Here is a 22,584-nt window from a genome sequence, read left to right as displayed (position 1 = left end):
TGTCCCGGCCTCCCTGAAACATGTGGGGAGGCGAGACGGACCCGTGGCCGGGAGGCCAGTGTGTGACACCTTGTCCTGGGTCAGCTGCCTCCCCCACCTGGTTTCCCAGCATCCTTCCTTCGCGGGCTCCCCAGGGGCCCTGAGGAGGAGGGCGAGGAGGCGGCTGTTTCCAGAACCCATCAAAGCAATGAGTGCAGGTGGAAGGGTGGCCTGACAACACGGGCATCTGCACCGGGAAAAGCCCTGTAGGTGCTTTGGACCGTGTCTGGCGTGGTGGGCGAGGCTTCATGAGAGGTTTCTGACTGAGAAAAGAAAAGCGGTCCAACTTTCAGAAGTTTCCCTCCGGTGGACGCAGCGAAGCTTCTCCCCTAAGTCCCTGGGGAGCAAGGGTTTTTCTTCTGCATTTCTGTCCTCCTGGCCCCGGATGGAGGGTGTGGTATCCATTGTTTGTATCTGGATCTTTACCCTTCTGATCCAGCATGACCTTTACCCTTTTCGCTCTCTTTCTCTCCTTTTGCCTCCCTACCTTTTCTTCTCAAGGGCCCCCAAACATTTCCCAGCGTTCTCCCAACTCTTCTGAACACTTTCCTGCTTCCAAGAGTCCTTCCAATCCTCTGCTGGGAGGTCAGAAAGTTCAGATGGCCCCCAGAGTTTTCCTCACTTACCCCAAGTGTCTATATCTTCACTCATCTTCCAGCCATATTGTTTCTGAACAGGATCTGTGCCTGCTTTTCATGTCTTTATTTTTAAAAATTTCTATTTTCAACTCTTGTTTACTATTAGGAACAATCTTTATTTGCCTTGGAAGTTCTGGCTCATGGCTGACCCTCTGGACCTCTACTGTGGACATTTCCCAAGTTAGTAACCTTGACCTGCTGCGCATCCCCACGGCCTCCCTGTTGGGGATTTGGTGAGGTTAGACCCTCCAGGCTTAGCCTCTCCCCAGCACATCTCAGACCACACTTCCCTCCTCTCTACAGTCGTTGCTGTGAACTACAGCACCCTCCTCACTGTCTGTCTGTCTGTCTCCTGTCTAGCTCATCTGCCCACCAGTCTACTCAATACCCTGGAGGCAGGGCTAACCTAAATCTGTGTCTGATCAAACCACGCCCTGCCTATGGTCTTGCTCTGGAGCTGAAGCCCTGCAGGACAGAGGCTGAGCCCCTTAACTGCACTTGGCCAGATAAGCAACACGCCCTCCTCAGAAACGAGACTTTATTTCTCTCCACCCGTGGACACCTGCAGCCCAGTGGGGACCACCCCCAGTGCATCCTCCCAGCAGACCTGCCCTCCCACCCGCAGATGGGGGCAGCTGGCAGCCTTCTCTGCTCCCCCTCAGCTCCCTCAGCATGGTGATCTGCCTGACACGGATATTACCCATGTCCTCGTATTTTCTAGGGTTGCTCCTTGGATGATAATACCTTTGTATTGAGGGCTTGCAGTGAGGCAGACACCGTTCTCAGTCCTCTTTCTGTATAAACTAATTTAAACCACACCACAGCCCTAGGGGGTGTGAGGTAGGTACCACTTTTATTGCTTCATGTTGCAAAATTGCAAAGAGTTTATCATTTGCCCGTTGTCATGAAAATGGAGAGTGGCAGAAGTTTTGTTGACTTGAGGGAATGTGTCCGTCACTCCAACGCCAGAGAAAGGTGGCATGCTGCAGTGCTGGAGCCTGGGCCCTGGAGCCAGACCCTCTGGGTTCGAAACCCTGCTCTGTCGCTTTGCACCTCTGGGGCCTTGAACAAGCCTCTGAACGCCTCTGATTCTCAGAGTCCTCTTCCAAAAAATTGTAAAGAGAATAACAGTCAAGTGACAGGCAAGATACTTAACTTCTCTGCTTAATTTCTTCTCTAAAATGAGGATGCTCACGAGTAACGTGTTAAAGTACCACGCGTATCTATTAATCTGAACCCTGGATGATTACCACTCTGTTCAAACCACTGTGTTGGTGTCTGTTTTCCTACTGGACAATGCCCTTCCTGGTCTGAAATGCATACCACACAAGATGCTTTCATGCTTGTGATGCTGAGCACACAAATAAATGTGGCCCCCAGGGAGGGTCTTTCATGTGCCACCAGGAGCTCTGCTAGGGCTTCTCGTGAATCTCCCGGGGAGAGGAAGAGGAAAGCCAGCTGGGGAAGGGGCAGTGACCAGCCACCAGCACCCAGGTGGGAGGTGGCGGGATCTGATTTGAACCCAGGTCTTCTTGCCTCCAAAGCACACACTCATTGCCGCTGTTCTCCACTGCTTCGCACCAAGAAGCTGGGTGTACAGCTCAGCATGGTGCTGGCCAGATCCCGAGTTTAGTAAATGTACGTGTCTCCTTTGATTTTTATCCTTATGCAAACGGTTTTGCAGCCGTTTGATGAGAAGAGCCGCATGGCAACCACACAACCCAGGCCACAGCTGCCCCACCCTTTCCCCGGAGAGCTCTTTGCATTTCATTGACTGGACTTCAGATGCACAGTGGCACTGGGCGCTCTTTCTTTGCCTTTCCCCCTCCTTTTCCCTCTCTTATCTCTCTGCTCATGCCCTGACCTTTGTCAGAATGTTATTTTGTGTGTTGTCTGTGGAAACTCGCTAAATAGAGAACTGTGACCTCAAGTCCACCCCCATTAGGATAGACTCGTACTTACGAAATCCTGTCATTGAATGGTGGAGTCGTGAATCTGTCCGCATGTGTGCAGGGGATGAGAGCAGGGTCTCCAGCGACTCATGTGAGAGGCTGGGGGGCATCCACCCCTCCCAGACCAGGCACATAGAGGGCTGCTGCGTCTGGTTCGTAGGAACCATGAGGAGTAGTGGAGGCAGCCTGGACTTTTAAAATAAAGTCCGTGTGCATGTGTGTGTTTTAACGACTAAGATATATGAGTTCGACTGACAAAACTTAGAAACCCCAGAAAAACGCAAAGGAAGAAAAACAAAAATAATTGATAATCTCCTCCCCCCAAAAATAACCACTACTGGAGGGTTTGATTCCTGTCTTTCAAGCCCCCTGCCTGCCTACGTGTGTGTGTTCGTGTTGGGAGTTTTCTCCACCGTTCTGAACCCGGACATGAGTCTGCCCCTTTCACCCAACAGTGTATCAAGGGTGTGTTCCCACCTTCACAAATGACTCTAGAACATGGTTCTTCATGATTGTATAATATGTCATTGCAAAGAGGTACACGATCTATTTAACTAATTTCCTCTCATTGAACTGTTTGTTTTTCACATCATCCATATTGCTGCTTTGAACATGCTTGCACATAAATCTTCAAGCATGTCTCTAATCATTCCTTGGGCTGTCTTTCTGCAGGTGGCATTGGCTCCGGGGATAGACCGGTTTTTGAGGCTTTGGTAAATGTTGCCAAACTGCCCTTGGGGAGGAGTTTTGTTTTTATACTGGCCCTCCTACCAACATTAGCAGTGTATGAGAAACCTCATTTTTCCCCCAGCCTTGGCAACACTGGATATTATACTTCTTTTCCATTTTTGCCAATCTGACAGACAAAAATGTATCCTATTTTAATTTGTAAAATTTAAGTAGGGAAGTAGAACTCCTTTGCATGTTTATTGCTTGTACAGCTGTGTATATATACACATAATGTATAAAATGTAACATCTATGATATCGTAAATTATAACATCATTATAACATGTATATAATGTATGTAATATCTATAACACATTCATTTATTTTTGGTATATAACTTATTGCTGCCCTTTGCCCATTTAATCATGAGAGCTGTCCATGTCCATGTTATCAAATCTATTGGTCTTTTAAGAGATGGTGATTCATCCACCTTGAATTAGGATTCTTCAGTCTGAGGGTGAGTTAAATCGGAAGCCTGTCTATCCCCTTGTTAACTGAGGATGCACGGGAAGTGATGAGTGGCGGGAATGGAGGGTCAGTGAGGAGAAACACCCCACCCGTGCACCCAGTCGTGGCTGAGAAAGTGGTATTGACAGGAACCGATTTTCCTGATGGATGTCTGTGCCACAGACATTGATTCCGGCCAACAAAGCAGTCCATTGCAAAACCATCAGGGCTCATCTTGAATAATTATATTTAAGGCTCCTAGAATGGTGTTAGTTTTTCTCCAAAAAAAAGAAAGAAAAGCATAAAGAGACGAAATGTAAAAGAACATTTGTAAAGGAATTTACTGAAATTATAAGAGACTGAAAGGCAAGCTCAGTGGGTAATTGAAGAATTGCATTACAAAGGAATCGATATCTTTCTGGAATTTGCTTTGTCCTCTTCTCCCGAGCTGCTTTGCAAAGGGATGGTGGCTCTGTCACTATCCTGCAGATTCCTCTCAGCATTATCCCCAAGGACAGCATTTTTTCCTCTCGTTGATCCTTCATGTTTTTCCTTTCAGCACAGCCTCGACGCGTGGAGACATTTAGGAGCCGAGATCCTGGGAAGCAGGTGCTTTGCCTGTCCCAGCCTCTGGGATCCTGGCCCTGCCAGCAGCGGGGCAAGCGTTTCCTTCTGTGTCTTCACACGGAGCCTTTGGGGAAGGTCAGACTCAAAGAAAAGAGAGTGGAGGGAATGAACTTTTGATTTTTTTAAAATCTACTTTGCCAGGCCCCAAGGAAAGGTGAATTTAAAGGGCATTACAGAAAACTGAAAAGGGGAAAAGGAGATGCCAATATTCCCACCCGCCCAACGAGTTGTCATTTCGCTGCCACCTCCTCTGACCTTTACTTAGCCCTGTGCCCCGCATTCCCTCGGCGGGCCCATCGCCTGCTTTTGCGTATGTGTGCGGGTGGTGTTTCAGGAGCCTCTGGTGAGCTGCGTTTCAGGGAACAGGCCTCGGATGGGCTCACACAGCTGCGCTACAGTCCTGCGGCTGTCCCCTGGGGTCCAGCAGCTCAGGGAGGTGAGGTGGCCACAAAGAGCCGTGCTTCAGGGTAGATGAATCAAGTGCTTACCACGCCAGTGCCTGCTTATGTCGACGTGCCAGGAGAAGAGAGACTAATGATTTGTGGACTTTTGTTTAATGGGATGTTTACAAATGACCTGTGTTCTCAGACCAAAGTTATTAGCAGCAGAGGATTTCTGGGGAGTGGAGGGCGACAGGCAGAATGGGAAAGCAGAGCTGTCGCCCAGGTGTCTGTGAAAAGGATCTCTGCCTCCAACTCTAGTCATTCATCCACTTGGCAGTTGTTTTATTGAGCATCTCTTTTGTGATCGGTTTGTTTTAGTGCCCTTTTAAAACTCAACATAGTCTACTTAGCAATTGTTAATATATTTATAATTAACTTATATTTAAGTGGAACTATGAGCTTTCTAGCAACGCAGGCAGAAAGGGAAGTGAATACATTATTAATTTCTACTATAGAACTTATTGATATTTCAGGAGAGGTAAAATTCCCCGTTGGCATCCAGTGGAAGGCAGTGAATTTCAGGAGGAAGGCTGTTTCAATTGCATGTCTTCATTGTCCCTCATTTTATGTGGAATCATCCACGATCTCTTACCTTTCATAGTTTTGGATACATCTGTGACCAAATCAGAAGAATGACCTGCCTTCTCTGTCCATTGAGGAAGATGTAAATAAAATAATCACCATGTAAGTGTATTGAGATGTGCTCTTTCATGGACAGCGAGCAGCACGAGCGAATAGCTCGGAGCACTTGATACTGTGAGAAAGGCCAGGGGATGGGCAGGATATGGGGCTGGCGAGGCAGCACTGCCTCATAGGCCCGAGATGTGCTGTGAGGAGTTTGCATTTTATGTCGGTAGCCCTGGGAGACTCTGGGGCAGGGAAGGGACAGGGTCCACTTGCATTTTAGGAGAACACTCTGGCTGCCCCACAGAGACTGATTTTGGAGTCTGGGAGGATGTTGCAGTTCGTGGTCCCTCTAAAAGGTAACTGACACAGATAAAACTGTGGTGCAGAGGGGAGGAGCTCTGCAGACAGAGGGCTAATTAGGGCTTTACTTTCTCACGACCTTGCAAGATGCCGCTGGGGCAGAGTGTCCACATCACCAATTTCCACCTTCCCTCCCAGTGGGGCTGAATGGGGAGGGTTTTTCCAGCCACGGGGCTGCCCGTGGCACCAGCTCGGGGTTCAGGTGTCCATAGGCTCTCACTCGTTTACAGCCCCATGTTCCCCCTCAGGCCCTCTCCTTGTCCATCCTGTGAGCGCAAGTCTTCCGGTTGGCCTTGTGTCCTCTGAACCCCCTTGAACCGCTGGTGGGAAAGGCATGTACTGGGAGAGTCCAACATGCAAATGCAAGCCCTGCTTCTTATTTGTGACCTCGCATGAGACGCTCGACACCTAGACTCTTCTGACCTCACCTGTGCAGTGAGAAGAATAAACCATGTGGTCGTCGCTTTAATATTGCTGCTACCAATGACGTTAACCACCATTTACTGGGCCCCTCCTATATGCCGAGCCCAGTGCAAGACACTTTGTGTAGGTTCTGGAATCAGGCCTCCTCATTTTGTCTGTGTGACAACCCCATAAGGGGAGGCGTTAGTGGCCCCATTTAACAGGTGAGAAAGCTGAGGGCCCAGACGACTCAAGTAACTGTCGCAATTCTCACAGCTGGGAAAAGGTGAGACTTTGTTTGGAATAGCTTTCTGGTGAGCATACCTTCCACTGAAAAATATTTAGGGGGTCCTCACCCTAAAACACCTTTACATTTTGGTGCTTTGCAGCACTATAGTACCCAGATAAAGTTGGAAGATAGAGCCAAGATTTACCTAAACTGGGGCTATTTATGAAGCCTGTGGAAGAAAGCATATGCAGGGTGGATAGTACACCAGGATGACTTTGCATTGGGAAAAGATTATTGGAAAACTAGTTCAGGCCGTCCGTAGGCCCAGATGGCACAGTGCTGCCCCCTGCATGTGGTTATAGAAACTACAACACAGAGAGACATGGTTACTTAGGAAAAAACTCACACTGCCCTGCCTCAGAAATTCCACCTTTCTCTGAACTAGAGAATTAGATGCACATGTGCTCCAAGGCGCAGGTAATAGTATGTTATCGCAGCACTGTTTGTGCTGGCCAAAAAAAAACTGAGGAACCCCCTAAATGTCCAACAGTAGGGGAGTGGGAGCTCAGTGGTGGTTCACCCCTTCCAGGGGTTGTGATGTACAGAAAGAGATGAACTTGGTGTCCTTGAGCTGGTGAGGAAAGATCCTCAAAATACATTTCTTAGCTGGAAAAAAAAGGCGATGAAAATGTTAAGTATGAGTTGATTTCTGTAAACATCAGACAGTAGCTTTGTATATGTACATCCACAGGACAAGTGAGGCGGGGCAAGGTAGCAGTGCTTACCTCGGAGGGTGGGTTGGGGCCCCCACTTGGCGCTCTCCATCATAATAACACCTAACCCTTGTAGCTCTTACCTGTGTTCTGGCCCTAAACATTTCACGCATGTGGACTGATTGAATCCCCATGACCACCCTGTGAGATAACCACACCGTTATCTCGTCTTATGCCTGGGAAACTGAGGCACAGACTGGTTAAGTACTTGCCTAAGGTTGCGGTCGGCAGGGGTGGAGCTGGGGTGGGAATCCCTGTAGCCCAGCTCCAGAGCTGTGGCTCCGAAGCACTCCCTCCTCTGCTTCTCTCCCCAAATCCCATGTGTGTCACTCATGGGTGTATGTTCCCATGAGTGAGGGGATGCACGGGATGGTGCCCTAGGGCTGCCTGAGCCCTGGTCGACTGCGCAGCTCTTTCTGTGGCCTCTTTGGACAGATTCCTGGGCGCAGCCTGACAGATAGAAAGCTCGGTAAATAGCTTGTTGAATGATTTAATGAAGACATGGATGAATGGATGAGAAGAAGCAGGGGGAGTTAGGGAGAAAACAATATGCAATGTGCCTCAAGGAACTTGTAGTCTTAGAGACAGGATGCGTGAAAGGGAGCCTGTAGTGTGGATGGCAGCGAAAATATAGAAGTGTGCTGAGTACTTATGGAGAAGGAGAGTCAGTCACAATCTAGGAAGGCTTCCTGGAGGGGGAGGGAGAGGGGCCGAACGTGAGGTGTGGCCGAATGTGATATGAGGAAGTGTGGATTAAAGAAGAGAAGGACATTTATGAAGATGAGGAAAGCTAAGAGAGAGAAGCTAGAGTTGTCTATGTGAATTAGAGGTTTAGAGACTCTCTAGAGCTTGTGCTTGGGGAGAAGGAGCTGGCAGACGCAGAAAAGAAATCACATGCATTTAGTACCTACTATGTGCCAGGTACCAGGGGTGTCCAACCTTTTGGCATCTCTGGGCCACACTGATAGAAGAAGAGTTGTCCTGAGCCACCCATTAAATATACAAACACTAATGAAAACGGACAAGAAAAAAACATTTTAAGTAAATGTACGATTTTGTGTTGGGCCGCATTTGTAGTCGTTCTGGGCCGCATGCGGCCTGCTGGCTGTGGGTTGGATGCCCCTGACGGCAGTTTACATTGCCTTAATTATCCTCACAGCAGTTGCATCTAAAATTGTTTTCAGTGATGGCTGACATGCAATATTATGTTAGTTTCGGGTGTATAACATAGTGATCAGGTGTTTATGTCGCTACAGTAAGTCTATACCCATTGGCACCATCCATGGTGATGACAATATTATTGACTCTATTCCCTATGCTGTACTTTACATCCCCGTGACTGTTTTTATAACTGGCAGTTTGTACTCCTCAATCCCTTTTTGCCCATTCGTACAACTCTCCTCCATCTGGCAACCATCGGTTTGTTCTCTGTATCTCTGAGTTTTTTTCTGTATTGTTTTTTTAAATATTTTTTAGGTTCCACATATAAGTGAAATCATATGATACTTGTCTCTCTCTGTCTGACATATTTCAGTTAGTGTAATACCCCTAGGTCCATCCATGTTGTTGGGAATGGCAAGATTTCATTTTCACTCTCCTTTTTTAGGGCTAAATAATATTTCAGTGTGTGTGTGTGTGTGTGTGTGTGTGTGTGTGTGTACCAGACTTCTTTATCCACTCATCTATCAATCGACTCCTACATTGCTTCTATATCCTGGCTATTGTAAATAATGCATGGCAATTGTGTTTTAATTGCAGAAATAGGCATAGAGAGGTTAGGCGATTTGCTCTGTGTCACACAGCAAGTAAACAGCAGAGCCAAAATTGGTGCCCAGTGTGTCTGGATCCAAAGCCCCAGGGAGACCAGGTGGAGTCAGGAAGAGCAGGCGTGTGTCATCCTTTCCTCCCTTCCCTATTGTCAGCCTGGGTCTGGGGACAGCCCTGCCTCCTGAGGCTGAGCATCTCTGTTTCCAAGAAGAGAAAAGCTTGTTCCCTGAGGTCTGTGCCCTGAAATAAGCTGGATGACTCAACATTAGTGTCCTTACTCAAGACTCCTCTAGAGTACTTCTCGGGCACATGCCCCTCAGGACGATAGTCTGATAATCCTGCAACCCTGTGGTCCACTTGGTGCTTGCACTTGGGTGCATGTTTCTGAACACAGGAGCATGCGCACATCTGAGTGCTAACGCACACCTCTAGTCTCCTAACACTGTGGCCCTCTGCAGCCTTTCCCGGTCTGCTGCTAGGCAGAGAATCATGTCAGCCTGGTCTATGATTTCCAGAGTCAGCTCCGAAGAGCCAAGTGAGGCAGATTTGCCTCTTGAGAGCATTAATCCAAGTAGCAAGTTGTTAAGTCTGAAAACATGCCCATATAATTTACGTTTTTGTCATCATAATGCGCTGCCTGCATAGTCATCTGGTGATGGATAGTATCTTGGCCATGCCATCTGCCAGGTCAGATGGAGACTTCTCTGATCTGACTTGGTGGAATGCCCGAAAGTCCCTAGGTCGAGTTTCATCAGTAAACACATGATTAAAAGCACAAGAGCATAGCACTCTGATGACCGCGCTGCCTGCAGTGAGTTCTTTCTAAAGCTTATGTTTTTTCTTTTTAGCCACAGCTCATTGAATTCTTACGTGAGAGGCACTGTGCTAATTGGGCTCCTCTACCTAAAGAAAGAATGGCATTATGATCTTCGTTTTACAGGAGAGAAACAGAAAGGTTCGGTAACTTGCATGAGGTGGCACAGCTCATAAGCAGTGGATTCAGGAGACTGGCTGATTCTGCAGGTTGCCGCAGCGGGAGAGGAGCATGGGTGGCAGAAAGTCTCCAACATGCTTAGGTGGAGCATGCAGGTTGCTCTGAGTGGGTGGTTTACCACCTGTAGGCAGCTGCTTCCAAAGAGCAGGACCCCTCCGCAGAGTCCCATTGGAAGGGCGTCTCCCCAGCCCTCAGGTCCCTAAAAGGGGCCTCCACTGTTGGTGATGGTGCTGAGTTGGGGTGTGCATCCTGCCACACCTGACATGCTTCATCTGTCCTTACCTTCTTGGCCCCTCCCAACTGATGAGGAACCTCAGAGCCCCCAAGTTCAAGATCTGGTTGAAAGACCTTGTAGCAACCCCGCCAGCACAGTTCTGAGTGCTCCCTGCTTAAATGGGGGAAGCTGAGGACGGTCTTCCACGTGCAGCCCTCTGGCCTGCCTGGAGTCTGTCCCTGCACGTGCCAGTGCCCCTGACCTCTTTGCTACCATGACCCGTGACCACCACACGTGTCAATAAAGCCTTTCCTTCTAAATGCAGCCACAACCCAGTAGATGATGGAGTTTAACCTGGGGCTGGACCTCCGCAATCAGTGCGTCCAACCTGCTCGCTCATTGACAGTTGGCAAAACTGAGGCCCAGTGAGAGGAGGCTGTAGCCTTAGGTCACCAAGCAAGCCGGTGGCACAACGGGGACATGTCTGTGTCGCTGCATCTCAGCCAGAGCTCTCCCTGGTTGCCCTGCTGCCTGAGGCTGCTTGCTGCAGAGGCTCGCTCTGGTGAGCGAGGCCGCTAGTCCTTCTGAGGACGATGCGCCTTACTGTGAGCGAGGACCACGGGATCCCCAATGGCCTGAGCCTCAGGGATCGAGGTGGACGTGGGTGTGGGTGTGGAAAGCTGGTGGGAGGGTTGCCCGAGGAGAATGCAGTAGCCAGCTCTTTTTAGGAATTATCTCCTCTGTTGAGTGACGCCCTTTAAAGTAAGCAAGGCGTCGTCTGTAAATACGGAGACAGGAGGCCGGTCAGAAGGCACAAGCCGACTCCTGAGACCAGCCCCACCTCCCCGCCGCACCCAGAGGACATGCACGGTTCTGAGGGGTTGGAGCCCTTCCACGGCCTTCAAAAGGCCACTGCACCGAGACCGTGTTCCGAGAGCCTGTTCCAGGAATCTTGTTTCTCTTTAGTTTTACCAGAAAAATAAAGAAGGTGGCAGTGGGTGATGATATTCTTTCTTTCAAGACCCACTGAATGCCCACATTATTCCCCACCCCCCCCAAAACCAACATCAGAGGTTCCGGAATGGTTGAAGTCTGGGTGAGCCTCAGATGTTCTGGTTCCACAGGCTTGCAATGGGGAAACGGGTGCAGAGTGGGTGGGGGGGTGCAGGGACTGGCCCAGGGCTGGCCTCCTGTGCCCTTGGCTGTGCCTCTCATAGCTGTACCCTCTCTGTCCTTCCCATTTCGGGTTTCTGGGGCCCCCTTCTGTAAGATACTGGGGCCAGGCAGCTCGTGGGAGACTCAGTGACCTCCCGCGCCCTCTCTGGCGCCAGCCCTCTGTGGCGTTCTCAACAAAGGCATTAACCTCCTCTCGTTCTCAAGGTTGTTGCCTGCCTATTTATAGAACTGACCAAGAGAATTCCACTATTGCCAGCAATAGAGAATACAAATCATGCCCCACGCCTTGGTTTCATTCTCGTTTTAACTCCTTGGACATAGCTTTCCTACACCTGGTTTCCCTTCTCAAGGTGAACACGCCAGGGAAGAGAGGGGAGTGGGCTCTGCCACTTGCCGAGCTCCTGCTGTGCACACAGGCCCTGGACCTCCCCCACACAGTGTTGTTTAATCCACACCGCCCCGAGAAGGGTTCTCCTTTCACGTGTGCTGCTTTGAGCTCGGGAGCGGCTGGCCGGAGGACTCGGCACTACCAAGTGGCAGAAGCGACTTAAGTCTAGTTCTCCCTGAATCCACAGTCGGCGTTCTTTCCCCTTGCACGCTCTGCTCCCAGTTCTAGCGCCGCAGCCTTCCAGATCAGGGGCGGAGGGGGTCTGCAGGGCGATGCCTGTGGGTGTTGGGGTTTCTGTGGGGGTCACAGACTTACTTTCTCACCCAGTCAGGCCAACCAGCCTTTTGTGAGGACCTACTGTGTGCCGGGGGAAGCCTTGTCTCTCACCGGGCGGTGAGTGCCATGAGGACATGCCCACTTTGTTCTCTCCGGGCCTGGCACACAATGCGCCCTCAGTCCGCGCTCATCGAGTGAACCGTGGGGCTCAGACTCACCGTCCGTCCGGGTGAGAAGCCGAGAAGAGGCAGACCAGTGGGAACAGCACTGAGCAGCCGGCAGCGTCCTCGTGGAGGAGGGAGGAGGGAGCAGTGGGCAGGGAACGGCGGGCAGGGAGACTTCGAGGGCTTGGTGACCTCAGAGGCTGCCGCTGATGCTCCTTGTGGTCGAGACCCACTTCCCACTTTGCTCCAGAGAAGCTCACCTGGTCTCCGGCTTCCTCCCGCCTGCATCTCAGACTTTTAACAGAGATTATAATTTTCCCAGCTGTCTGTCCGGGAGTCCCAGGGAATGCTAAAAGAACACTGTACATCTTTCCCTGCTCATCTTCTCATAAAGCTTTTTTTAAAACCAGGATTTTGGAGAGCCGCCATCCTCTCATTATTCCTCTACTGGGGACTAGCATTTAACTGTGGCATCGCGGGGCCCGGCGCCTCGCCGCTCACTCTCCCTCTTCCAGGAGAGGTCCAGATGTCAGGGTGTCCTCCTCACATCCAGCCAGGGCTCCCCATTGTCCTTGAAAGCTCTGCTCTTGGCCCCACTTGCCTGTCAAGACTCTTGGGGCGTCAGTAGAATAAAGTATGCTCGGGATTCCGGCAAGTGGGGAGGGACCAGAGAGCTGAGTCGTCCGCCCCCCCCCCCCACTTTGAGGCGTAGTGTTGTTTTCTGAAAGCAATACACTCTCATTCTGGAACATTTGGAAAATATTGACAGACAGGAGGAACAAAATAATAATCACCCCAAATGCTGCCATGTGGAGGAAGCAATGCGGGCAGCCTGGTGCACCATTCCTCGGTTTGGTTTGGTTTTTTTGTCCCCGTGTGACTTTTCTTTTTCCATAACTGAGATCGTACTGTAGGGCATGATTTATAGCCTTTTGACCTTACTTAACATTAAAATAGATCACATAGCCTTGGCATTGCCAGCTCTGTGTAATGATTTTAGAATGTGTTTTTAACGGCAGCAAGAATTTTCACATGTGTAGGGACTGTCATTTGCTCAAATGGTACCCGGTTTCGGGGAGTGTTTGCTGCTGGTCCTGGTGCTAAATGACTTTCTCTGGGGGGCGGGAAACACTTCATTTCAGCTACCGCTGCAAGAGAAAGCAATACGGCCAACCTCCGTTTCCACCCAGGGCACAGGGTCTGGCCTTACCTGCGCCTGTGGTTGGTCTGTCTCCACACTGGAACATTTAGACTAGAGGTGGTATCTACCCTCAAAATTAGTTGCTGTGGGAAAGGAACTCCTTACTAGCTGCGTGGACAGGTGACTTCCCTCCATCTCTTCATCTGAAGAACGGGATTTCCTTCCCCACAAGACTGGGTTCCAGAAGATAAGGCAGGCCAGGGGCAGCATGCCTGACACCTACAAGCCATTTGTAAATGTTAAGCTACTGTTATTATCAGTGTTTTTATATTGCATCAGTCTTGTCTGGTGTTTTATTGGGGTTGCCAGGACCACCCCAGATTCGGTGACGCTAGAAGGGCCCCCAGGTTCAGCAGATACTCGTACCTGCAGCTGAGGTTTATTACGGTGGACGGATGCGCAGCAAAATGAGCGCAGGGAACGGGTGCGTGGGCACAGGCTGCGGGAGACCAGGCACACGCTTCCGGTCCTCTCCCAGCGCCACCGCACGGGATGCGCTTAATTCCCCTGCACGGGGTTGTTGTCCACCGGCAACGCTCACTAGAGACCCGGCGCCATGGGTTTCACTGGGGGCTGGTCACGTAGGGACCTTCTGCCCGAGCCCACCTTTCAGACCTCCAGGTAGCCTGGGCACAGTGAGCCCTTGTCAGTGAGGGGACAATGGGGACACTCCCAGTACAAGTTCCCCGCTGCCAGCCACGCCGACCTGCCCAGGGATGCCGTCTCGGGCCCGCTCCGTTAGCTCTTTTCTGCGCAGATACGCCAAGAGACCTTGTTTCTTGTGTCTGGACCACTTCAGGATGAGGGTGGGACAGATGTCCTCAGGTCCACAGGACAAAACTGAAGGCTAGAAAAGGAAAGGGGTTTAGGCACTAACCTTCTCCTCTGTGAATGGGTCCTGAGAGGATGCAAGTTCTGGGTCATGGGAGGGGGTCCTTCACTGCTCCCCTTCCTGCTAACCCGGTGTCCCCCCTCTTTCTAGGCTCTCAAGGGCTCCAAGAAGCTGGTCCTCTCCGTGTACTCAGCGGGGCGCGTGCCCGGGGGCTACGTCACCAACCACATCTACACCTGGGTGGACCCGCAGGGCCGCAGCATCTCCCCGCCCTCGGGCCTGCCCCAGCTCCACGGCAGCGCCCTGAGGCAGCGTGAGGGTGACCGGAGGAGCACCCTGCACCTCCTGCAAGGCGGAGATGAGAAGAAGGTGAGCTGCTGGGCTTTGGCCTCGGCAGGCCCCGACCAGAGGCAGAGGGCTGGCGAGGGAGGCTGGCCCCTGAGACCTCTTTCTTTTTGCCAGACCCAGAGCAGGGAAGCTTCTCAGAGGCTGGAAAGAAGAAGAGGCGTGGTTCTCTCGGGGCTCTGTTTTTTCTTTTGATCTGTGCAGCCTATATTACAATTCAGGCTAAGGTGCTGCAGCCAAAGAGCCCAGAGACTGTGACTCAAACAAGATATCTCTCCCTGTCATAGTGGAATGGGGGCGGGGCAGTGTTAGCTGGTGGGCAGCCCTGTTCCACACCTTATTCTGGGACCTGGATTCCCTCCACTACCATCCTCTAGGAAATTGCCCCCCCTTGATGGCTGAAGCTGGGCCACGCCAGGCCCTCCTCTGGCCCCTAGAGTGGAAAGGGGAAGAGAGAGAGCTCAGCGCTTCTCTTTAAACTAGAAATGATTTAACTTCCCAGCAGTCCGGACCCAGGCACCTAGCCACTCTCAGCTGCCGGGACTTCATGCGCTCTGGGCCTTTGCGGTGCTGGTCTCGGGCTCTAAGGAAGAGAAACAGGTCCTGGTCACCTCCACAAAGTGAGGATTTACTAGCACGGTATTGGCAGTCCCAGAATTGAAGCCAAGCAACTCTCAGGGTGCACTCTCCAGATGAAAGTGATCTCCTCCCTTTTTCTCTGCATCCTTCCCCTCAAGAGTCTTATCCCAGGAAAGTGCATCTGATTGGCTGGCGGGGAGGGCTGGGCACTTTGATTGACAAAACCATCAAGGCTGTAGCTGGTGGAGGAGGGGGTGGTCGGGATTTTGTAACCTGAAGAAGAGGAGGAGTAGGGGCATCCACAGATGCCCCCCACAGAGCCGTCCTTTCCCCAGATGTGACCCTTTCTTAAAATATTGGGGAAAGGGCTGACAGATGGTCCCCCTGGTTGAGTTTTGGGCTGCGGTCTAGGGGCCATTTGCATTGTGCCCCCTGGTCGCTCCTGGGACCAAGCATGTCATTCCTGCAAACAGCTCTCTGGTCTTTTAGGATCTTGGCACTGACAGCCTGGAGGCCACACAGCTCAGAGGTCTGGGCCAAGCGCCTTCCCTCTGGAGACTTTCTCGGTTTTCCTTTCCTGTCGATAAGACCGTAACATTTATTTAATGTGTTTGTGTTCTTTGTGCTCAAACGTCAATATGCAGGATGAGGCGAAGATGGCAGCAGCTTCTGTGCCAGGCGGCGGGGAGGGGGAGGCGGGGGCAGCAGGGTAGCCAGTTGGTCTGCACCCTGGGTCCCCTGGGCTTCCTCAGGGTAGGCAGGGCTGGTGGGGGCTCGCGCCCTTGCCCCACCAGTCTTGAGAAAGCAGCAAGGCCTGTGGCATTGACTCATTGTCAAGGCCGGCCTTCCAGGGCTGGGCAGAGGGCTTGCTCGATCTTCTCTTCGAGCCCCTTCCCTAGTGTAGGGCATGGTCTCAGAGCAGTAATTATGGTGGATGGAGAGCTGGCCGAGGTGCTGGACTCTGTGCTTGCAGCATCTTCCCAAACCCTCACGGCCGCCCTGCAGGCAGGTGTCCTCATCCACATCGTACAGAGGGTGGATCCGAGACTCAGAGAGCATTCAGCAGCTAGGGCCCATTCAGCAGCTAGGGCCCGTTCAGCGAGGCGCCCTGTGCTTACTGAGCGAGTGCCCGGAGTGCCTGATGCTGTCACGGGAGGTGGCAATAGAGATGTGGACCCAAAAGATGGGGCCCTGCTCTGGGGAAGCCTCCACTGAGTTTGGAGGTCACGGGAGGAGTGAGACAACAATCCCAAAATGAGCATAAGTGAGCAAAATCATGACAGTGGTGAAGACTGATGGGACAAGTGCGATCAGGAGATGGGACAGAGAGTGATGGGGAGGGAGGCACTGCTCTGAGGAGATGACTTCCGAGCCACCATGTGCTGGGGGCTGACAGTCCCAGGCAGCAAGCACAGCATGTTGCAAAGGCCCTGTGGTATGAGCAAGCATGACATCTTCGAGGCTTAGCAAAAAGGACTCTGTCCCTGGAATTGGGGTAGATGCGAGGGTTGGGAAGAGGTAAGGTGACCTCTGGGAGTCTTGGGGTGATTTATGCAGTGATGCAGAGGGCAGAGGCTTAGGGAACTGTGCTCCGGGAAGGACCCACATACCTCACCAGGCAGGAAATAGCCTAGACCGCACCAGGGAAGCCTTCCCAGATAGCACAGCACCAGACTGGAGCTTCTGCCCTCCCCGCACCGCCCTATTCCTCCTCTGGCTGATACAACATGGAAGCCCCCATTTGCCTGTTGAGAAGGGCCACAAGCCCTCCCTGGGGCTCCCTGGGCCTGACTCTCTTCTGTCCAGTGGACTGGTCTCATCTCCTTAATGTTCCAGCTAGCTGTGGCCAGACCCCCAGATGGACGTCCCCTGCCAGACTTCAACAATCCCAACACAGCCCCAGGGGGACACAGCTCCTAGGGAAATGGGTTTTCAGAGCCATAGCGACGTAAAAATCGCCCACGTGATGAAATTCCCCTGGCAACTCCCTCAGCTGTGCTCCAGAGTTGGCTCTGGTTTTGCAGCCCTTCCGGTGAGGTGCTTTTCTCCACGCTGAAGGGCGGGAACCATCGGGAGGCTGAAGGAAGGCACGGAGGGAGGGGAAGAACACGCGGCTCTGTGCGAGTCAGACCCGTCTGCTCGCAAGACACCATCATGGCCACAGAGGATCAGAGGGCCCGGGTGCAGGGTGCTCATGGCTCCAGTGTCCCCTTCTGTGCTAACCCCCTTCCTCTGTGGGCTGTGATAAAACCAGGACCGCATTGCTGTGGGCGGGGAGCGGTAAATGGGGTAGTGTCAGTGTGGCAGGGAGGGTAGGACCCTGGAGCCAGGCTGCCTGGGTTCAAATCCTTGCTCCACCATTTGCTGGCTGTGTGCCCTTGCACAGTTATGTAACCTCTCTGAACTTCAATCCCATCTTCTGTAAAGTGGAGACCATGATAGGGCTGATTCTCCCCACCACTGTGCAAGCTCCGTGGTGGTCAGGATCATGGTTCTGTGCCCTGGTACACCCAGCATGCCTGGATTAGTGCCTGGCAAGGCATAGGCACTCAGCGAGTACTGAATGCATGAATGAATGAAAATGGAAACACGTTGCCAACCAGCCAGCACATGGTAGAGGCTCAACATATATTTGCTGAGTTTGAGTCAAAGTCCTGTTTGATAAGACCCTTGGACACACTGTTCTTGGCAGAATTGTAGAGGCTATAACTTGGAGGTTCTCGTGAGCCCCTCCTTGAGTTCAGTTGATTGGCTAAACAACTCACAGAACTCAGTTTACATACTGTTTACCAGTTCGTTATAAAAAGATACGACAAAGGAAACAGCTGAACCTCCAGGTGGAAGAGATGCACAGGGCAAGTGTGTGGGGAGGGGCACAGGCATCCACGCCCTCTCCAGGTGAGCCGCTCTCCCTTTCCCTTCACGTGTCCGCCAACCCAGAAGCTCTCTGAAGCCCACGCGTGGGGAGGTTTATAGGGGCTTCCTCATGTAGGCGCGATCAATTATTAACTCCCCTTCCAGCCCCTCTCCCCTCTCTGGAGAGTGGATGGGGGGAGGTGAAGATTCTAAGCTTCTAATCACGGCTTGATCTTCCCGGTGACCACTCTCCACGCAGGAGCCGCGCAGGAGCCCACCCCCACCCGGAGTCACCTCATTAGCACGAGATGCTCCTGCTGCTCTTGCCACTCAGGGGTTCACAAGGGTGTGAGGAGCTCTGTGCTAGGAAGGGGAATGAAGACCAAATGTACATATTTCTGGTTATAAATCACAGTACCACACCTGGTTGTAGAACCTTCTGACCGTGTGACCTTGAGAGAGTCACTTAACCTTGGGTGAGCCACTTAAGCTTCCCTCTCCTTGATTTGGGGACGGTCACTGCAGCCACGTGGGGCTGTTTCAAGGATTAATGATCGTGCATAAGCACAGAGCACAGTGCCTGGGACATAGTAATTAATTCCAGTGACAACCATCATTTATTGAATGCCAACTAGGTGCTAGGTAGCTTTCGTATCTTTTTGCCCCAAAATGCTGATTGACGTCATCTTCTGGGGTTGCTCATAAAGCTTCCTGGGCAGGATTGGGGTTCTGGGGCAAGGCAGAAAGGGGGCTGGCCATGCCTGCTCCTTATAGGTTTTCCGTGAGAATTTCGCTGGTGGGGAAACTGAAGGTCAGAGAAGTCGTAGGCTTTGCCCCATGGTTGCTGAGGACTGCGGGGCAGAAGCAGAATTTGAACTCAGGCCTCAGGAGTCAGTGTGGTGCCTGGTTAAATGCCAGGCCTCTGCTAGCTCTTGGCCCTGTGACCTTGGCCACATCCTTTCATCCCTCCAGCCTCAGTTTTCTCATCCAGAAAATGGGGGAAATAAGAAAACCCCATAGGAGTGGAGAGAGGATTAAATGAGGTAATGAATGCATGTGAAGTGCTGAGCCCAGTGCCTGGGTTTAAGAAACACATAGAGTGACCAATTAGTTTAGTGAGTTACAATGACTACATTCATATTATTGGCAACTGGTATTCTTTTGGCAGCACCGGGCTGCCTCTCCTTCATGCCCTTTCCCATCGGTGAATTTTCTTTCTGACCAAATGCTGGTTGCATTTGCAGCAAGTGATTGAGGCAGATTACTCTGTGGTTGATGGGGCTGTTATTACAGTTCTGTGATAAAGACTCTGTTTTATTCCCATGCAAAGGATTTATGGGGAGGTGGCAGGGGGGCGGGAGGTGCGTTTCCATCTTTAGTATTCAGAGGGGCTGCCGTAGATGGCTTGCTGTCCTCTGTGTGTTCCTGGGCTCCTCTGGGGCCTCTTCCCCCAGAATCTCTGTCCAGGAGCTGGAGGGACCCGGTGAGAGTAGGGTAGGGTAAAGTAGGGGCAGGGAACCAGCCCCAGGCCGCCCAGTGAGCAGGGCTGGAGTTGGGCTGGTTCCACGCCCTAAAGGCACAGCGTGGAAGAGGGGCGCTGTTCTTCCCGGGAGGGTGGGGTCCAGGCGGGACCTGGCTGCTCTGTCCTCAGCCTGTCCCCCTGCTCCGAGTCCTGCCTCAGTCCCCCTACCACTGTCTTAAGGCGCATACCCTCTCCCAAAGGGTCTCCGGAATTCAGCCCTCTGTGCTGTTTCCCCTCCCCAGTAGTCTTTCCAAAATCCCAATCTGAGCCTCTCTGACCCCCTGTTTAAAGCCCAGGCTTCTCGGCCTGGCTCACAGCCCCCCACATAGGCTAATCTTGTCTCTTCCTCACCTTCCCTGCTGTGCTCCCTACAAACAGAATCCTCCGGTGACCTCAGGGGTCTGTGCACTGTCCAGCTTCTGAGCTTTTGCCCTCCCCTCGCCCTGGCTGACCCCCTCTGCCTTCAGGATTCCGAGGTCATATTCCCAGAAGGCCCTACCCGAGGTCAGACTCCCAGGAATGGGCTCTGAGACCGAGAGCTCCCTGGCAGAGGTTTATAGGAAAGGGCCTGGGTTGACACAGTGACTCCCCAGCGACGCCCGTCTCCTCCTACTTCCTGGAGCTTGTGCAGATGTCACCTTCCGCGGCACAAGGGACTCTGCAGATGTGATTGCGTAAAGGATCTTTAGGTCAGGAGGTTCTTCTGGATTGTCGTGTGAGCCCAGTGGGATCCCAAGTGTCCTCAGAAGAAGAAGGCAGGAGTATCAGAGTCAGAAAGAGGCGATGTGGTGCTGGGGACAGGTCGGAATATACCCCCCCCCCCGGCTGAGGAGCTGGAGGAAGGGCCCACCAGCCAAAGAAAGCAGGTGGCCTCTAGGAGCTGGGAAGGGGTTTCTCCTCCCTGACAGCCTCTGGAAGGAATGCAGTCCTGCAGAACCACTGCAGACTTCCGGCCTTCAGAACTCGAAGGTAATAACTCTGTGTTCTTGGAAGCCCCCAAGTTCGTGGGCGTGTGTTACAGCAGCCCAGTGCTGCCCTGGGATCGTGCTGGTAAATGTGTCGGGGTGCAGGCCTGGGCAGAGGGGCGGGTGGGCTGTGATGCCCTCGCTGCAGAGGCCTCGGCCAGTCTCACGGTGCTCTGGAGCTGGGGCGGCCTTGCCGAGTTGTCCTGGGTTGAGGCAGGCTCAGGCTTTCTCCCCTCTCCCGTCATTGGATGGGAGCTGCTCCGGGAAGGGGTTGACCTCAGGGCGGCAGGGGGGGACTCCCGCTGTGAGCCCTCAGTACCCAACACTCCAGCCCTAGGGCTCTTCTGAGGACAGGGACCTGGTTAGAGTCTCCTCTGAATCTGGGCTGGGCACCCACTTGGGGCTCGGTGAGCATTTGGATGGAGCCGAGTGATCGCTCACACCTGAGTGACCCTTCCCATCCAGTGAAGCAGCCCAGGTTCATTATCTCTGAGACGAAAACCTCTCTCTTTCCAGATCTTACTTGCACAAGCTTAGCCCAGTGGCTTGCCCGAGAGGGCCATTTGGAAGATGAGAGCAGTAGCCAGCGTTTTCTGAGCACCTCAGCCAGGCGGGATTCTAAATGCTCCCAGTACATGGACCTGTTCATCCCCCGCAACAACCCAGTGCAGCGGGTGTGATTGTTTTCCCCATGAAAAAGCTGGGGCCTGGACAGGGGACGTGTCACTGCCAAGGCTGAACTTTGACGGTCGGGCCCCAGAGCGTGCCCATGTCACCACTGCACTGCCACCTCCCAGATACACAGACCTGCGTGTGATGAGGGACTGGGGTGGGGGGCCTTGAACCCAGGTCACCTCAAACCTGTCCCAGCCCTGGAGCTGGCTCTGTACTGGGGCAGAGAGGGGCAGGTCATGGGGACTGGCCAGTTAGGTGTTCCTGTGTCCAACCTCACATGTCCTCAGAGCCTGCTATTTCCAGGAGGACATCTGTCTCTCTGACACTTCTGGGTGACAGCCCTCACGGGGCCCTGACAGCTCTGCGGGCCACACAGGTGCCCTTCTCACTAATGGTCTGAGGAGCAGACGAGGACCTGGCTCCGGACTTGCAGGGCTGGGGCCGCTCCACTGGCAGCACCACCTGGCCCTGGCCCACTGAGGGGGGCAGGGCTCCCTGACCTGCAGCAGCGTCTGCAGTCTCAGCAACAGACGCCGTAGAGCCACTGTCTACTGGGCTGTCTCCCAGCAGCGGTCTGCCAGCCGGTCTGCCAGCCGGTCTGCGGCCATGTGGCCTTGTCTGGTTTTGTCACGTGCAGTCGGTCTGCCAGCCGGTGGGAGCCAGCTGTGGCCGTGTGGCCTTGTCTGGGTTCGTCCTGGGCAAGATGGAACCAACGACGGCCAACACGTATTGAGAGGTGCTGTGGGCCGGAGACAAGCCTACGTTTGTCTCTGAATTTGAGCCTTTCCACAGTCACCTCATAAGGCGGACACTAGGTTCATCCTCACTCTCCAGGCGAGGAGGCCGGGGCGTGGAGAGGTCAGTTAAGTAACACGTCCAGGGTTGCACAGCTGGGCCCCCCGCAGGCCATTTTGGACTTGACCACCTCCCTCCTGACCTCCAGGGAGGTCAGACAATGAAGTGAGATGATATATGTACAAGGCTTCTCCCAGTGGCTGGTACAGAGCCCTGGGGAACTCGTGGGTGAAGGACTTTCCTGAAACAGAAAGGTGGTTGGACAATTTCCCTGACTCTGTGACATCTGCCCTCCCCTGGTGCCTGCGGGCAACGCCCCCTCCTGTGGGCAGTCACATTGGGCTCTCTTTGGGTCCTTTGCATGTCACTGGGTCTTAACTTGTATGGGGTGTTTTCTGCCTTTGGGGGCTAGGTCTCAGCTGTCCTAGCCCCCCTTCTTTTCTATAAATTCCTCTCTCACATCCAAGGCACACTTGACCTGAACGTTCCCGCAGGCTTCAAACCTGCCTGCAGTCTCCCCTGCCCATCCTCCCAAGTCCCCGGCTTGCCCCCGGCACTCCCCACTCTGGC

At 52.7% G+C, this 22,584-nt stretch overlaps 1 protein-coding gene across 5 annotated transcripts in view; it reads left to right on the top strand.

Moving 5' to 3' along the window:
• WHRN (whirlin) overlaps positions 1-22,584 on the top strand; it is a 77,666-nt gene that overhangs the window by 10,280 nt on the left and 44,802 nt on the right. For all 5 annotated transcript variants that reach the window (XM_045840765.1, XM_045840764.1, XM_045840763.1 and 2 more), the window contains exon 2: positions 14,428-14,646. In XM_045840765.1, coding sequence (XP_045696721.1) covers positions 14,428-14,646 — 219 coding nt within the window. The remainder of the gene's footprint in view (positions 1-14,427; positions 14,647-22,584) is intronic.

This window comes from Phyllostomus hastatus, unplaced genomic scaffold, assembly GCF_019186645.2.
Source record: "Phyllostomus hastatus isolate PE091 unplaced genomic scaffold, TTU_PhHast_1.1 phas_contig_34, whole genome shotgun sequence".
NCBI classification, from domain to species: Eukaryota; Metazoa; Chordata; class Mammalia; order Chiroptera; family Phyllostomidae; genus Phyllostomus; species Phyllostomus hastatus.
The sequence above is the reverse complement of the archived record's forward strand: the minus strand, read 5'-3'. Positions and strand labels throughout refer to the sequence as shown.